Source organism: Leishmania panamensis (assembly GCF_000755165.1).
Source record: "Leishmania panamensis strain MHOM/PA/94/PSC-1 chromosome 27 sequence".
Taxonomy (NCBI): domain Eukaryota; phylum Euglenozoa; class Kinetoplastea; order Trypanosomatida; family Trypanosomatidae; genus Leishmania; species Leishmania panamensis.
In genome coordinates this window covers 102,869-120,306 of record NC_025873.1, presented here as the reverse complement: position 1 = coordinate 120,306, position 17,438 = coordinate 102,869, and the positions used below count along the sequence as shown (strand labels likewise).

Below are 17,438 nucleotides of genomic sequence, written 5' to 3'. Positions count from 1 at the left end.
ACTGCTAAAGACCCACACGGTGGCACGTCAGGCGAAAACAAAAGACAAAAGACCAAGAAAATAACGAAGCGGAAGAGGCAACAGCGGTGAGGGTAGTGCAGCTCCAACAGCGGCTTCCAAGGAGGTCCAGGGGGAATAAGCGCCATCAATACGGCACACACACACACACAGAGACAACAAGAGGTGTGTGTGAAGCCGGCGCGAAGTAGCACGGAGACCTCAGCGTGTGGAATGTCAACGTGGTGCGTGGGAGGAGGTTGTCTTCCTCAAGACGACAAATGGGCATCCGGTAGTGACTACGGTGGGGATGTTGAGCGCAGCCGTGAATCGAGAGACGAAGAGGAGGTCCATGCCGGAGTTGCAACGGTGCTGATATCAACCGACTCGCTCTTCTCCCCTCCTCATCCCATGTACTCAACTGTGGGAGCTACGCCAAGCGTTTGTGGCGTTTTTCTCCTTTTCTTGCGTGCAGTGCACATTTGTTTGTCAACACAGAGGGACACACACACACACACACATACTGACGCACACAGCACGCCGTGAAATCTAAAGCGTCCCGCCACTTCTCATATTGGTAGAACAGTTCGTGCAGGCAATCGAGAGTCTATAGAACTTTCAAAGGGCAATGGAAAAACGAAAAAGAGAGAAAAGGTCTTCACTGGCTCCCACGCTAAAACAACTCAGGGCCTGCATCATGCAAGGGCTCACTCACAGGTAGAGATTCACTGCCCCCGGCTGCCAAAGTGCTGCAGCCCGGTGGGGGGGGGGGGGGGCAAGGCAGAACGGAGGTGTCGAGAGCTGCAGAGAAGAAGGGAGAAAAGACACTCTAGAGAAGTTAAACAAATCAGCACTCGCACAAGACATCAGAACGGTGAAAAGCAAGAACGCCGTGAATAGAGTGAAACTACTCCAACCCACGCCCGCACCAGCCAGCATGAGCGATACGCATACACCCATGTGTCAACGGCGGCGCCCAATGGAGCTCGGCAGCACCAAGTTGGGATGCCGTCCTTGTCCTCGGCCGCCGCCACCGCCGCCACGCCGAGTCTCTGGCAGACCGCCAGCCTGCATCATCATCTCGTCAAACTTCGAGGGACTCGGAAAGGCAGCCTCAAAGAAGACGGCCATAGGATCGTTGGGGTCTGCGCGCGGGGCAGACCTGCAGCGTCGGCGAGGTGGGGCGACGGCCGGCTCCCCTGCCGTCAGGGCTGGAGGCTGCAGCACACGTCCCCGGCAGGTGGCGGTGCCAGTGAAAGACGACACGTCCTCTGCACCCCTTCGGGCGAGAGTGGATGCAAGACGGCTGCGGGGCTGCCGCGTTGCTGGAGCACGAGTGGGGCGAGGTGGTCGCCGCACTACACGTTCCACGCTGGAGGAATCCCTCAACAAGTCCTCATCGCCCTCCATATCGATGTACGAGATCGACCGCGTCGGGGCAGGCCGCGTGTGCTGGCGGCGAGGAAGCAAAATCGGCTGTTCCGACTCATCCTCAAAGAGAAGCGAGTCGCCCAGCTCCGGCTCTGCGCTGACGTGGCGCTTGCGGGACAAGGCTGCGCGCTTCGCGGATGCCTTCTGTACAGACTTTTCCGAAGATACCAGTGTAGCCTCGGTACCCAGCGCCACACTACGACTCTTGGCGGAGCGGCCGCGTTGGCGCTTGGGGGCCACCACAGTCTCCTCTCCGTCCTCCTCAGTGGCCGCGGTGTCACGGTCGGCGTCAGAGTCGAGATCGGACCAGTCGATCACCATCACACTACATTTACTTTTGCTTTGGGCCCTCTTCGCCATCAGCGTGGACACAATCTTCTCTAGACGGGCACGCTTGCGGGTGTCGTTGTTGTCATCGTCGTCAATCTCGCCGCTCTTCGCGAGGTCGTCGGCGGAGACAATGGATATTGATCGATGGCGCTGATAGGTTGAAGGGTGGGCGCGACACTGCTGCTTCGCGACAGAGTTGCGTGCCAGCTCCTTCAGCGCTGCTTGCACCTCCGGGTCGGGGTCCTCTTGGAGTTCCCGCAAGAGGCTGGAGTTGCGTTTAGCTTTTTCGGCAGGCGCACGCGGTGGGGACGGCGTCACAGAGGGGTGGCGGCGCACCGTGGCCGCCATCAGCACCTCCTTCGCGTGCTGAAGAGCGTTGATCTTCTCCGTTGCCTCTGAGACGCGGCGCTCCTTCCTCTTTGCGCTCTCCTGCTCAGCCCTGAGCTGCTCCTGCACTCGGCGCTGCTCTGCCTCCTCCTGCTCCAGCTCTGTCTTGGCGTGTAGTACGTACTCCTCTACAAAGCTGTCATCGTAGAAGCTGCGGTGCAGCTGTGCCTCCTTGCGCCGCACCGCAAGGCGCTGACGACTAGTGGAGCGGCTACGCGCTGGCACCGGAGAGTTGCGCGAAGGGTCTTTGCGATCGAAGACACCACTCACGGTGGCCGCGGCAGCATGATACGCCGGCGCAGCGCCGCTGTCTTCCGCCTCTATGACCGGAAACGACGACTTCGGCTTGAGAATAGAGATCGGCGGTGGGGTGCCCTGACGCACAGGCGAGACGGGAGCCGAAGCGGAGTATGCGACGTTGTAGTTGGGCCGTTCCTCTCTCACACTCTGGTCACCGGCAAAGGTGACACTGCGACGGCGCGGGTAGTAGGGCAGAGGAGACATGAGCGGCGAATCGTCGCCAATCATGCCTTTGGAGCCCACACGGGAGTAGGAGCGCTGGTTAACAGGCAGAACGCCAAGCTGCCGGCGCGGCACTGGGGAGACCTGGCGCGACGGCGGGCGGTGCGAAGAGGCTACGTCTGTCATGATTGCCCGAATGAGAAACCCTAAAGCAGCGATGAAAGAACGAAAAAAAGAAAGCGAGTATGTAAGTGGCTGAAGCACAGAGAGAACACGCGGAAGGAGAGAGCTCGACGCCACCTCTGTCGCACTGGAGGAGAGGAAGGGAGCAAAGAGAATGGGGAAAGAGAGGCGTGCCGATGTGCGTGGAGAGTGGGGAAAGTGGGGAAGGGGGCTGCGTGGATCTAGACGAAAGGGAGATGTCTATGAGGCGAGTGAGAGAACGAAAGAAATGATACACACAAACGAGCAAACACAACAATAACCGAAAAAAGAGTCGACTCAAAGCAGTCAAGATGACGCTGCCGGGCCTGCGCGTGCACTGCTTCAACAAGGCACGATGTGCCGGGGTATGAGAACAGATACCTTGACCGTATAATGACCCTTCCCGGTTCAGCCGCTCGAACGCACCACGACAATGGGCTTCTCCCAAGCTTGAATGACGGAATGGCGCTTGCGTGTGTGTGGGGGGGGGGGGGCGTTCTTCTATAGAAAGGGCAAAAGTGCCTCGACTCTGGAAGTGGCAAGTAGAACGAAATCTAAACAGCGCTGCGCTTCAGCCCAAAATGTCTACGTGTAGGCTCTGTGATGCCTTGTTAGGGGGGTGCAATGGGTGGACTGTCCCGCTTCCAATGCAGCCGGTCCCTCATGCGCAGTGTGGCGCGAAAGAAGTACAATGCAGCCAGACAAGAGGAGAGAGAGGGGCAACTGAAGTAAATTTACTATTGTTGTCCGCTTGCTCCCCATATATAGAAGCATCATGGTAGGCACACTTTCTGGACCGGGGGCGCATCCGCTAATCATCACCAGCGGTTGGCTTCAAGTGCACTCCTCGTACACCACTCAGTACCTTCGTGAGTAAGCACGTTGCCCTCGGCAACTTTTCATTGATGGTGCCTTCCGATGTTGTTGTTAGTGGGTGTATGCGCGTGTGCTGTTTGGCTTTCGTAGCCCTCCTCCCAGTCTCTTGTGGTCATTACACCTATGCTGAACAGCGCAACGTGCTTTCGCCTACCACCTTCTCCTCTTTCTCCAGCCGCCCTTACTACTCCTCTACGCCCTCCTCTCCCACCGACCGTCTCCTTTTTGCTTGCCGTCTAGCGCGCCCCACCACGAAGTGAAGTAATTTTCTCCCGCAGCTGTGAGGTGCAGACCGAAGAAACAAACAGAGCGAGAACGAGACAGTGACTGAGTCACTCGATCCTATTAACACGATACGCGATGAGGCAAACGCACGGTAATGCCACACCAAAACAGGCGCAGAAAATTGTGTGGTGAAGAGGAGGGGGGCTTGTACGCACGCACGAAGGCGCGATGGAGATATACGACACAAGTGATCCAACAAATATAGCTCGTATGGGACATTCGCAGCGACCAGAGCGCGTGCGTGTGCAAGTGGGGGGAGGGGGTAAAAAGGAAAACTTAGTTCACACAGACACACACACACGTGTGCAGCCCATACAGACCGTGATGACGCGCTAGGACGGCGATGCAAGAGAGGGACGAAGACGTAAGAGGAATTTGAGAATGACCAGCGAAGGAAAACAATGAGTTCCGCGAGGAGGCAATGAGGAGCGCAGAGAAATCAACTCATCGTGCTGCGGCGCCGCTCGATCCAGCCTGGTGTTCTAAGGAAAGCGCATGCCTCACAATACCACCTCGAGCTCTCCCCCTCCTCCCTTGTGCTCGCAGCCACAGTGAACAGCACCGATGGCGTTCCTTGCTCGCTGGCGTTTAGAAACTTTTGTGTGCAACGGCACCAGCACCGCCATTGCCCGCACTTTATCTCCTCTCTCCAGGTCAGGAAGAAGGGGAGAAATAGAGCACGCCGATTACTGACCACTACATGACGCCAGCTGGCAGCTCACTGGGATGCGGGTAGGACAGCTGTGTTCCCCTACGCGTGACGCTGATGGCAGCGCACTCGTTGGCGCGCCTGCAGGCCTCTAGAAGGTTGCGGCCGCGGCTCATGAAATACACCATGGAACCGACAAAGCAGTCGCCGGCGCCAGTTGTGTCCACCGCCTTAACTCGCTTGCCCGCGACGTGCACTGGGGCGGTGCCGTTTTCAGAAAGAGCAAAGCCTGCCGCGCCGAGTGTGATGACGACATCGCGAACGCCGAGCTGCTGCAGCGCCTTGATGGCACGAAAGGCGGACGCTGAATCCGTCACCTTCACGCCGGTGATGAGTGCCGCCTCCACTTCGTTCGGGCAGAAGAGCGACACGTACGAAAGAAACGGCTTGATCTTCCTCACCTCATCCGGCTTCGGGGCCGGAGCGGTGTTGAACACCGTGTACACGCCACGCCTGTGCGCCTCCTTAATTGTGTCCAGCGTGGTGGCAAGAGGGACTTCGTTTTGGCAAATAAGGTACTTGAGGCCCGGGTGCATGATATTCTCGTAGTTGTTCGTCTGTGCGCGCAGCAACTCGGGCGTGAAGTAGTTTGTGGCGTTAGGACAAATGACTATTTCGTTGTTGGACGACTTGATATCGACCAGAATCATCGCCAGTCCAGTGGAGCTCTTGCCGGTACGAAGCATGTAGGCCGTGTTAACACCGCTCTTCTCCAGTTCCTTGATGTAGTCACTGCCGTCGCCGTCTGTCCCTACCATGCTCACAATGGCGACCTTGGCCCCTAGGCGGCCAGCCGCCACGGCTTGGTTGGCGCCCTTCCCGCCAAACCCCTTCTGGAACGACTCCGAGTGCATCGTCTCGCCCACCTGTGGCATGTGATCCACATAGCCAAAATAGTCCAGAAAACAAGAGCCGACCACTAAAATGTCTGGGGCATATGTGCCCACGTGGGATTGAACGTTCTGCGCACGATGCATGATGAATGCTCAGCTGAGGTGCACAGGATAAAAGGGAAAGAACGAATAAATGTGCAAGCCAGTGAGTAGTGCGTCGGAGGAAGGCTGCGGAGTGACGGTCACCTCTTCAGGTGCACCCCGGTGTGTGTGTGTGTGGGGGGGGGGGGAAGAGCAAGGGGAAGAGCAGCGGCGGGTGTAAACAAGAAGAGGGGAGTGATAGAAGCCGTATGGATGCGATTGCGAGTTTGGTAGCCAATGCCAGAACAGGTGCCGCAGGCTTGTGCAAAGCCTACATCGCCGTCGCCTCAGCATCTAGCGCCGCACAGCCCCACAGAATGACTGACACACGCATGCGAGCATCCGCGGCTACACGAGCAGACTGGCACAGTCGTTGGCAGGGGGAGACGCAATGGGCCAACGACGCATACACGTACGTGTTAAAGGGGCACCACTGCACCCTCTGCACGCCGCACATGCGCGCAGGACAACATCGCAGGGATGCGCCTCGCTATCCTCCTTGTTGGAGTACGCACAAACACGTCAGAGCGCGTCCAAAATATTTTCAAGCGATGCTTACCTCCTGTTCTTGCACGTAAGTAATCAACCACGAAACGAAGAACAAGTGAGTGCGAACCATCAGCGTTATCGCCCTCCCCTCACGGTCTCTGATTCCTCCTACTCGGCACATCGTCCCCTTTTCCCTGGCGCGCAGATGCCCCTACGCTCCTTCTGCTTATTGGCTTCGGGTTTCTCAGTCCCCGACTCACTCGTGCTTCTCCACAGGCGCGTACACCGTGGGCACCGTACACATGACGAGCCTTGGACACATCGGAAACAGTCGCCCTATGCGCTCGCAGACGACGGTGAAAAGCGGCGGTAGAAAATCCCCGTAACGCGGGCGAGATGGGCGTGGGCGGGTGGGCAACACGAAAACGAGAGAGAAAAGAAAAGAAGAGGAATGTGAGGCAAATTCTCCGCAGTGCATTCCACCACACGACAGCAACAGCGCTGCACATTGAATGGGCGCAGGCACTAAAATGATGTAGGCACGCGTAAAAGAGCTCGCAGGCCTGCGAATATGAATCGCTCCATTACACGCATACACAGAAAAGCCCACCGTTATCACAGCCGCTAAGCCACACGAGCCCCGGCATGCGTCAGGTATGCCACGTAGCATGAGCGCGACTCCCTGCATCAGGTTGCAGACGGCCGGGTTTTCAATTGCGCACCCTACAGGCTGCAGAGATTCCAAATATCAGCGGGGCTGTGATTCATGTCGTGCACGCCTCAGTGGTACTCGGCGGCGATCAGAAGGGGCGGGCGGCGCGTCCGATGAGGATCAGCACCAGAACGGAAGCGAAAAACAGCGGGTGCCGAACTAGGAAACCAATGAAGCAGAACAGAAGGGTGCCCAGCACCACCGTCCACGCCGCAAGGATGAGGAAGGCCACCAGCGGACTGCGACCGTGGGAGCGGACACCGAACATGCTCTGTGTGAAGTCGTTGGTGGGTTTCTGGAACTGGGTGGAAACATTGCCGAAGTGGTAGCGGCCGTCCTTAGCGGCGTGCCGCCCGCGGTAAAATTCGTCGTTCGCTTGATTAGTGCTGGCGTTCGGGTCGGTACTGCTCACGTGGCGTACGGTGAAGCGCTTGCCACGAGGATCGGTGTACGTCGTCTCCTCCATGCGGTTTCCGTGCTCGTCTATGAACACATTTGTCATGCTACTCTCGGAGCGGAAGAAGGGTCGGAACACTCGATCCGAATTGGTGAAACTGCGGCCAACGTGACCGCCCAGCCCATTTCCTCTGATGCCCCCGACCCGCATCTCGTCCTCAAGGTTGCGGAAAATTTGGTCGACGCGCATGCCGCCGAAAAGCTCACGGAAGAGCTGGTCGGCCTCCTCTTTGGACATCTGACGATACTGGTAGTCGCCACGGTCCATGCTGCCCGGAAAGCCGGAGGCGTACCCGCTAGCACTACCGCTGCTGCTGCCGCTGTTGTAGGGCACACCGCCCATGGCACTCGACATAGCCCGCTGCGCGTCGTACTCACGGCGCTTCTCCCTGTGTCCAATGACGCTGTACGCGGCCGAGATAGACTTGAACTTCTCCTCAGCCCCTGGCTGGTGGTTGCGGTCTGGGTGATACTCGAGAGCCAACTTCTTGTATGCGGCCTTGATTTCATCCTGCGTGGCATCCGGCCTCACCCCCAGTACCGCGTAGAAGTCTTGCTGTCCGGCGCTGCAGCTCTGCCAACGACGCTCCGCCTGCGTAAACGCGCAGGAGGACGAGAGTTCCACGGACTGGTGCTGCCAGCGGCGAAAAAACGGCGTTGGTGCGGACGACGCGGCTGTTGTGTTCGTCATGAGGCGTATCGAAGGTCCAGCGACGGCACCGATGGTGGCACGATTGGCCCACAGTGAACGGCCCAGCAGTCGTCGCATAATGGCAACGTACCGTGTGGCTCTGATGGTGGAATGTCCCTTCGCCTTCAAGCAAATAACTCCTACCTACAAGAGCGTGGAAAGAGAGCTGCTCGCACTTCGAAGAACTCACGCTGATATGAGAGAGACTATGGTCGATGAACGGAATGTGAGACTACCAAAGAGGAGTAGGGGGGAGGGGGCACGGCACATCCACATCTGCACACTGGCACAAAACAATAGGCCGCACGTGGAGAAATACGACGCACTGCACAAGCCGACTACGGGGTGTGTGCCGCACAGCTGTTGCGGGGCATACCGCCACCACAAAGATGCCAAGAAGGCAGTAAGAGCGTTGTCGTCACATCAACACGGAAATGTTCACCGCGGAAAAAAAAAGAGAGAGAAGTGTGGATGCAGGAAGAGATGCAATTGCGCAGCCAAGCAGGTATAGCTTAGACGCTCCCGTCGAGGTGGAGGACGGAGGGGCGCGATACGGCGGGCGGCCTGGGACCAAAAGGAGCAGAACACGTGTGCAGTGCTGTGGGCGCCTTTGGCGCGGTCCTCCACGTCAAGGCAGCGAAGGGAGGAGAGAAATGTGACTCTCGTTTGCACTGCCCCCTTCAAACAACCGACACCAACAAAAACGGCAGCGCTGTACGGCGTGCCCTGCGCTAATGGGAGGCGAGAGGGCGAGTGCTCAAGTGGTGTGGCGGAGCCCGTCACTTCAGAGAGACGGCAGCAACGCTATACCGGTTCTTCTCTTGGCACGCCAACGCTCTCGCTGCCGGTCACAGGTAGGGGGAAGAGTTCACTTCGCTGCATTGATGCAGGCTCACACGGACGGCCTCTGAGCCTGGGTTGCTGATTTATTTTGTTTATGTGTATATGCGCGGGATGCATTTCTCTATGCATTTCTGCGTGCCACTATCGAGAATTCGACAGCAGGAAAAGACCCATCGCTTCGCTCGGTACATCGCACAGATTGACGATGAAGCTGAAAGCGAGAAAGGACAAGAGGCAAAGAAGAAGACACAGGCAGCATCATGGTCGTGACCTCACATACGGCAAAACACTGGTAGGCACAAAGCAGCGACGCTTCACGCTTGCAGCGCAGTCATCGAAACAATCGAGCATACGACGTCTCATGGGCATACAAACGTATTCTGTGGTGTGGAACACTCTCTTCCACCAGAATGAAGGGTCGTGGCGAGATACAAGAAGAGGGAGCGTCCCACTGTTACAGGCTGGTGCTGGCTGCCGCTAAGAGCTGTTGGCAGTGCGCCTCCGTCTCGACGGCGCGCTTCTGAAGTCGACAAGTGGAGTCTCTGCGGGTCGCTGCTGCGCGGATGGACGTCTCCTCGACTAACATGGCGAAGCTACGCTGCTTCTCCTCGATCATCTTAATAGAAGTCTTTGCCTTCAGCTGCCACATATCTACGCCTTGTTGAAACTGCTCCACCATGTGGATGAGCTTGTCGAATTCGGACTGGATATATTGTTGGTCCTCTGTCAGTGCGTCGCGGACACCAGCCAACAGCAACGCCAGCTCTCGATCCACCTCCACATCAAGGCGTTCTGTGCTGGCGCTCAGCTGTTCCTTTTGCTGCCGCCCCACCTCACTCCAGGCGGCCTCAAACTGCGCTGCAGTCGTGCCGTCCATGGGCCGATCCCTCGCTTACCACCTCAAGCGGCTCAAGGCACTGTTCCTGTGGGAAAGGCTGGAGAACTAGATGGGAGTAGACTGCGATGGCACACAGGTGTGTGTTGTCTGAGTGAAACGTGAGTTACTGCTCTATAGATTGATGCAAGACTTGTGTGCCTGCGGGTGGCTTTGTGGGTGGAGGAACAACAGTGGTAAACACGGCGTGCACTCATTGGGCGTGCCCGACGTCCAATGGAGAAAGTAGCTGGAGAGTGGAGGAGACACACGCGAAATACGCAAGAAGCAAGCCAGACGAACAAAACGTGGCAACCTATCTATGACAAGGGAAGGGGTGCATCGATGACACGTGTGAAGCCGCACGGCCACGAAACAAAGCGCGCCCGTGGTTGAGACGGGGCCACCTGTCAGCGTGCCCAGCGGAGGGCGAGGACTGAGCATGATACCCACGCGCACAAGCACGCACGCACGCAGGAATGGCGACAATCGCTCGTACAACGCAGAGGCGATCGGAGGGGTGGTCGCCGCTACACTGGTGCTTTTTTCTTCGTGTCGTGTGCTTGTGTGTGTTCCCGAGATACGGGCGACGGCGCCACCGCTGTTGTGGCGGCACAGTGCCAAGCAGCTAAAACAGAGGAGAGAAAAATAAAAGCAAAAACGAAATGTCCGCACACACATACACACACACACACGACACGGACCATCCGCACATAGCAAAGAGGAAAGAGAAGCGGGGGCCCCTGCGTCGAGGCCAAATAATCAACCCCCTGAGCGCAAAAAAAAAAAAAAGGTGTCCCGCCAGTCTGAACAGCGTCACGCAGCACGTGGGCCACTGAGACGGCCCAGTCCATTTTTTGAGAACTCGCACACTATTCACATACAGAGCCCGACGTTCGCTGAACTCACCCTCACAGGGCGCATCACTTTTCAGTTCCGTAGCCCGCGGTATCTCGCCAGTGCGGCGGTCGCTGAGCTGCCCGGGAGAAGCGCAAAGCGTGGCGCAACAACGACACCTGCGACACGAACAGCTGCTCACGCTCGTGCGCAGTTGTACAGCCAGCTGCGAACGCCGGCAACCCGCTGGTGTCGCCGTCGGCCCGGTCGATTCGTTGCTCGGTGTCTTCTCGGGTTGTCGTAAAGCGGCGCTCCGAGCGCACTGACTTCAACGGCGCAAGCGAGTCTCTGGAGATCGTCAGATCGTCAGCGGAAGCGGGACTGACAGCCTGCGTTGTGGCTGCCTCTCGCACGCGGATGCTTAGCCGTCGCAAGAAGTCGTTGAGGGCAGCGTCCTCGCGGGTTGTCGGAGACTCCCGGCCCGTCTGGCCGTCGATGTGCCGCAGCGTCCACTGCGAGTACACCGCAGCAAAACTGGCCACCGACAGCTCCACCTTCTCCGCACGCTTGTGTGTAGAGCCGGTAACAGCTGCTGCCCTGCCGAGCAATGTGGCGCTTACTTCAGCGTTGTTACTGTGCGTCGATGCTAATGTGAGGTTGATCTCGCTGGAGTCGTTCTCCTCCGGAGGTGCCCTGGAGAGGGAAGAGACGCTCCAGTCAGAGCCTACTGCAATCGAGCCGACACCGTCGACCATTGTCGAGTGCTGTAGGACAAAATCGATCAACACCTCGACGCTGCCGTCCCGTAGGGCATACAAGAGTACGACAGGCAGCGCTAGACTCTCGAGGAGGTCAGCTATGAGGACACGCAGTCGATTTTTGAAGAAGGTCTCCGTGATGTGCTCGTAGAACGCGTCCGCCGAGTGGAACCACTGCGGCGCGTCGTAGTGGATGCAGTCAACGAGCCGCTCCAGGTCGGTCATGTACGCGTACTCCCGTTCCCGCGGATTCAATTCTGGAACGCACGCATACAGCATCAAAGCAAGCGTGAGCCACCAAAAAAGGGTCAGTCCGCCAATTGAGGCACTGATGAGGAGGGCCGGGTTCAAGAAGGAGAGGACGGCAGTCACCAGCACGCACGTATTACAGACCCGCCGCACAAATCGAGATGCGCTGTTCGACACTCGCAGTCGATCCACCATGCGCTCCGCCACCTCCGCCCCGGCATACAGGCGACACGCATGCAGGTGTTCCACCTCGTTGTACAGCCGAAAGCGCCACTGCGCATCTGTCGTCCACATGCGCTGGGAAAGGGCCAAGTAGTTCACCTTGACCTGGGCCGCGTGCTTCACGAGCACCTTGAGAATCACGTACACGAAAAAGAAGAGAAACCCCGCCCCGTAAAACACGGCATGAGCGACCATGGTGGTGCGGACGGCCCATATGCACTTGTGCCGGGACTCGACTGTACGGAAGGCATCAAACATGGAGTCGAGTAAGGCCGTGATCACGCTTGGGCTAACGTACTGCAATGCGGTGTCCTGCAGCGCACCAGCCTCGTGGATCGCAATCAAGTAGTTCTCCAATTGCATAAGTCCTTGAACAGCACGCAAGGGATCGAGCGGCTCCCCGGGGGCACCAAATTTAACGCTGCCGCTGCGACCCACCGCCGCGCAAATAGTCTCTAGAAATTCGCCCCATCCCGCAGTGCTGAGCGCGATTGTGTTGCCGCCGCACAAGCCAATGAACTCGTGCCCGCTTCGCCCATCCAGGCCGCGCCGCAAATGATAGCTCCAGCGGTGCAGCGGGGTAAGGAAGCCGGTATCGACAGCTGCCTCACGGGCAACCTCCTCCATCTCGTACTGTAAGTAATACGTCTCCACAAAACGCATCAGTTCGTACATGCAGGAGCCGAGAGTGGAGCTAACGAGAATGAATCCCCACAGGTGACCCCAGAAGGTGCTACGGAAAATGTACGGGGCGTGCAGCCCCTTCACCAGCGGGTGCACGGCACACTCCGGTTCAGCACAGCTCAGAGCTATCCCCCAGTCAAACTGCATCGTGAAGATAACTGCCACGATGAAGAGAACGAAGGTGTTGAGAAAATCAACTGCCGAGGAAATGGTGGCGCCCCAAAACCCCTTGTTGTACCAGTACGTGTAGAGCGTTTGTGTAAACAGGCGCATGTCCTCAATTCTACCGCTGCCGGCAAAACGAAGAGTAAATCGCGGGACGCGCACCACTGAGGCCCTCAGCTGCCACGCCATGATAGTCCGCGAAAAGGAAAAGCCTTTAGAGAGAAGGAAGAATGAATGGACTTGCAGGTGTGCGTAGGTAGGCAAAGTCCACTGGGACGGGGGCAGAAGAAGGGGCGGAGCAGCTCCAGCACACGCATCACACAACTTGAGCAAAGCACTCGCTGATGGTGCCCACCCACCCCAACCACAAACACACGAGCAAAACGCAAACGCCTACGACTCCTTGACGCCTGGGAGGCTGAAACACGTGCACGCAGCCCTGAAGATTGAACAAAGGAGCAGAGAAGAGAAGCAAAAAAAAAAAAGCAGCAGTGAAATAATGCAAGGAGAGAGACAAAGATGGGCCTCTTGCTTGCTATCACGAAGGGTCATTTCGCAGGCAACGGGGAACAGTAAGAGTGAAGCATGTATGCCGTTGAGAAGCCAGAAAGGGAAGGGGGGAAAGAGTAAGTAAGGGAGCGTCAGCAAGAGACAGGCAGAGGGGAATATGGAATTGGGGGAACAGGGAAGAAATGATGGACTCATCATCAGCGTGAAGAAGGACCGAGGCAAGGCAGATGCGCGTCGAGTAGCCTTCTGACCACGCACCATTCAGCGGCGGCTCCAAATTTCAAGCTAGTAACGTGACATGAGCGGTGAAAGGAACGCGTCATGAAGAGTTGCAAGCATAGCGCGACAGAGATTAGGCAACAGTCCCTTCGCAAGATAGGCGGCGTTCTAGAGAGAAACGACGACGACGCGTGTCGGCATGAGAACTGCAGAAATCCCTCGACGTCCTCCTTATTTATCGTGACGCTTTCACGTGCGGACAAAGTGCGCAAGCCGTCCTCGACAGCGACAGGGTCCGGCCTCGAATATCTCCAGGTCACACACAAACGCGTGACGCTACCACCATCACCCGCCATCCATTTCCGGTTCAGAGGTCCCCTTGGGGTTTGGTCTGAGGGACTAGTGAGCACCTCTGAAGTATAGGCGTGGCGAGGCAGTCCTTCTCGATGGCAAGCACGACCATGCGCATGCGCGTACACACGCCGCTGAATCCCAGCTCTTGTATGTTATGTGTATTTCCTATTCTGTTCGTTTAGTGTACTGAAGAGAGAAGAGTCAGACGCAGAGGCATAGGTAGTATGTGGCTGCATGTGGCTGCACCGCCTCCCACAGCCACACAACACACACAGAGACAAGCACAGGTCCACGCGCACACACGCCATGCAGGCATTTCGCTCCTTCTCTGGCGAAATAAAAAAGAACGAGCGAACGAACCACTACGAGGCAAGGACAAATCCACTGAACCAAAGGCACCGCCTGTCCACAGTACCACCACACGCAGAGAGAATGCACGCAGCACTGCCAGTATTATGCCACTGGAGTGAAGCAGAAAACCCCCAACGCAAGACCACCCACCATGCAGACACAAAAACACGCAAAAGCAAAGAATGATCAGCATGGCCTGCCGGAGACGACTCACAATCGACACATGGCGCTAGAGAGCGGTGCGGAGGACACAGAGAGAAAGAAAGGAAACACGTATGCTGCTCTAAGTCACCTCGCAAAGGCACACACACAACACACAAACGTCTACGGAAACACAATGGCACGAGCCTACGTGCGTGTGCGCGCTGTTGCAGTAGCGCCACATAACCTCGACCGCTGGGTTGCCCTTACCACGCCTGAATCGCCAACTTCGCCAGGGCCTTTTCCAGGGCGGCATGCGTCCTTACACTCGGCATGTTCTCTGCGGCACACCTCTCCTCCTCCGGAGGAGCGACAGCCGGCTCTAGCCAGCCCTCGTTCACACGCATCAAACACATCAATCTATTGTAATCCGGCTGAGCCTCGCCAAGCTGCTTCTGAGCACTGGCACGCATGGCGTTGCGCTTGCAGAATGCGCGCACGGCGTCGAGACGGTTGGTGGGCGACTCGATCATGTGCAGAGGAAGGAGGCCCCAGAACCACGTCTCATCGTTGCATTCGAGTTCCGCTGTCATGCCGAGAAGAACCGACAGCTCCGCATCTCTGTAAGCTTGGTCTCTCGGAAGTTGGACGGCACGAATCGCAGTCACGATCACGAACGCCGTGAGATAGTCGGCGCCAGAGTAGCTTGAAGCGTGGGGGTGCAGACAAGCGGCGGGTGGCGCCGACCCGTTGGCGAATCCTTCCAAAACGAGCAACGCAGCATCTTGAAAGGTGTTGCCGCGCCGCACAACATCTTTCCCACGGCACGTCCGCAGCACGGCGGTGTCAACGCGCTCGGCGTACGGAGGCAGAGGATTGAGCTTGCGTGACGACGGAGCGCGCAGGCGCTCGAGAAAAGCGTGAATAATGTCCTCGGCTGGCGTGTCAGAGACACAGCCGTAGAAAGTGAAAATACCCAACAGCTGCTTCCACGTGGCTGCTGTTGGTGCCGCACGCACCTCGATGGCCTCATCATGCAGGCCTGTGTACTCCTCGTCGCGGATGAAGGGCTCCACCTTGCCCGAGAGGAGGCTTACAACACGCTGCCGCACCTCCTCACCGTTTCTAAACCCGCTCCTCGCCATCTCGATGTAACCGCCAAACTGGTTGCCCTCGCCGCACACGCGCACCACCCTCGCCAGCTCCTCGTTCGCGACCGACCGGGCGGAGGTGCGCGCCTCGCGAAGCCTATGACACAGCATCGCCTGAACCAGCTCCTCTGCGGGAGACAACTTCGCCGCACGCGTAGTGGAGTTGTCGAGAAGGACGGCGAGCTCCGTTTTCAGCCAGCCAGCCAGATTGCGATGGCGCAGCTGGGTGAGGTACCGCGCCTCCTCCATGGCGTTGGGGACAGCCGTGTCCGCCTCAGGCAGCCCATAGAGAGCAGAGAGGAGGGAGAGGATGGTGCAGGTCTGCCGCGTGGAGAATACCTCTACGCGAGAGAGAGACGCCTCGCCAGCAGCCGAGATTACGCTTTCAATGACGCTGGTTGCTATCTTCAGCTTCTCCGCCGAGAGCGTGTTGTGGCTCTTGGCGCGGTGGAGATGGATGGAAGCCAGCGGACACGCCACGTCTTCCGCCACGTCGGTGTGCTGCAGAAACAGCCGAAGCAGTGCCACAGCACACTGGGGGAGCACTTTACGGGCTGGCCTCTGCCAGTAAAACGGGCTGGCCGCAACGGCGCAGGCGCCCACCACTTCCGGTACCGCACCAGCCGCCTCCGCCCCGTCGCGCAACTCCGCGTGTGATGGAAACACAACGCTGCCGGTATTGCTCCAGTCGGCGCGAACGCTCCTCGCCAACATGCCACGAATTGTCCGCTCCGAGGGCTGCAGCAGCGGTGGGTAGTTGACGTAGGTGCGCTGAATGATCGACTCCTGCGCGCACACGTAGTACACGCGGGGTTCAGCCGTGCGGCGCGATGTCCCCAACTTCACCGAGAACGGCTCACACTTGCTTTTCGGGGTCATGTCCGGCAGGACGTAGGGCAATTCAAAGTCGGCAGTCGCAGCCGACGCGAGGCGCCGCTCCACCACTGGCCTTCGCGACGCTGGCGGCGGTGGCACCTCGTACCTGCGAACCTCAGCATTGGTTATCTGCAGTGCGTCTCCATGATCAGTGACCTCCTGCGGCTGCTCGGCTGCACGCATATCGGCCGCGTCTTCCTCCTCGCTGTCGTTGCACGAATAGTCCAAGTTGTGCGAGTGCTCGTCCTCATCATGGATGATGGAGAGCGGGGCGACGTCGCTCGTTTCATGCCCAAGAGTCGCACGCGACGCGGTGTGGCCGGCGCGGCTGTCGTTCAGACGATAGACACACCATCCCTGCCGGTGACCCACGAAGTGGGCACGTGCTTCCGCGCAGTACCGGGTGATGTCTTCTGTGACGCCCCCTGTAGGATCGCGCACCCGTACCTCGGCTCGCACATTCAACCCGCTCGACAAGGGTGGGGTGTCGCCGTCAGGGTACAGTGCAACGTGTCCGTCACTGCCAAGGTACACCATCGCGGCGACGTCCACGCGCACCAGATTCACCGGCTCCAGAAAGCGCACCTCACACGAGCCATCGCGGCGGCTCACAGTGAAGCGCGAGACGCGGCGGAGTTCCTCGGGAGTGTAGGTAGCCAGCTCAGTGAGGCTGGGTTGCAGCGTATACTCGGGATTGGTACACCGTGGTACGGCGGCATTGCCAATCGGCGCGCCCACCGTCTCGGGGGATGATCGCCGTGGCGAGTCGTGCGTCACTCGCTCCTGCGCTCCGGCAGGAGAGTCTGCCGGGGCACCGCCGAGCTTCAGAGCAGGGATCAGCATCTCCTTCAGCGCCGCTGGCGACAAGGCGCTCGAGGCGAGGGACGCTGGCACTTGCTTCATCAAAGTGGTCTCGTCCGGCACACGCATCTGCGTCACCATCCATGTGTGCATCGCCCGACGAGCTGGAGGAACAACAGGCTTCAAGTCATCCTCAGTCGTCTTCGCCGTCTTCTTGGCTGGCTGAGGCCTCTCATATGAGTCGAAGAGTAGCACGTTGCCGTACGGTGACGCGTTGTAGTCGGGAAGGGACATAAAAGCCAAGTCGGTGGGGCGTCCGACATTCACGCTAGCGCCGGCGGCAGGCGCGCTGACAAGCGCCGCTGCGGCGGGTGCCTGTCCAAAGGCACCAGCAGCTGGT

The 17,438-nt window shown here is 58.3% G+C and overlaps 6 protein-coding genes across 6 annotated transcripts; all 6 read right to left on the bottom strand.

Annotated features, from left to right (window-relative positions):
* Positions 1 to 960: 960 nt before the first annotated feature.
* LPMP_270420 (hypothetical protein) lies at positions 961 to 2,793 on the bottom strand (the record flags this gene model as incomplete). The annotated part of the gene is made up of 1 exon (XM_010701828.1): positions 961 to 2,793. The coding sequence occupies one exon, from the start codon at positions 2,791 to 2,793 to the stop codon at positions 961 to 963; it is 1,833 nt and encodes a 610-aa protein (XP_010700130.1).
* Positions 2,794 to 4,668: 1,875 nt separating this feature from the next.
* On the bottom strand, positions 4,669 to 5,658 carry LPMP_270410 (ribokinase, putative; the record flags this gene model as incomplete). Its single annotated transcript, XM_010701827.1, has 1 exon — positions 4,669 to 5,658. The coding sequence occupies one exon, from the start codon at positions 5,656 to 5,658 to the stop codon at positions 4,669 to 4,671; it is 990 nt and encodes a 329-aa protein (XP_010700129.1).
* A 1,286-nt stretch (positions 5,659 to 6,944) lies between these two features.
* LPMP_270400 (heat shock protein DNAJ, putative) lies at positions 6,945 to 8,081 on the bottom strand (the record flags this gene model as incomplete). The annotated part of the gene is made up of 1 exon (XM_010701826.1): positions 6,945 to 8,081. The coding sequence occupies one exon, from the start codon at positions 8,079 to 8,081 to the stop codon at positions 6,945 to 6,947; it is 1,137 nt and encodes a 378-aa protein (XP_010700128.1).
* A 1,219-nt stretch (positions 8,082 to 9,300) lies between these two features.
* Positions 9,301 to 9,723, bottom strand: LPMP_270390 (hypothetical protein; the record flags this gene model as incomplete). The annotated part of the gene is made up of 1 exon (XM_010701825.1): positions 9,301 to 9,723. The coding sequence occupies one exon, from the start codon at positions 9,721 to 9,723 to the stop codon at positions 9,301 to 9,303; it is 423 nt and encodes a 140-aa protein (XP_010700127.1).
* A 920-nt stretch (positions 9,724 to 10,643) lies between these two features.
* Positions 10,644 to 12,824, bottom strand: LPMP_270380 (hypothetical protein; the record flags this gene model as incomplete). Its single annotated transcript, XM_010701824.1, has 1 exon — positions 10,644 to 12,824. The coding sequence occupies one exon, from the start codon at positions 12,822 to 12,824 to the stop codon at positions 10,644 to 10,646; it is 2,181 nt and encodes a 726-aa protein (XP_010700126.1).
* Positions 12,825 to 14,476: 1,652 nt separating this feature from the next.
* LPMP_270370 (nucleoporin, putative) lies at positions 14,477 to 17,332 on the bottom strand (the record flags this gene model as incomplete). Its single annotated transcript, XM_010701823.1, has 1 exon — positions 14,477 to 17,332. One exon carries the CDS (start codon positions 17,330 to 17,332, stop codon positions 14,477 to 14,479), a length of 2,856 nt encoding a protein of 951 aa, XP_010700125.1.
* Positions 17,333 to 17,438: the final 106 nt, after the last annotated feature.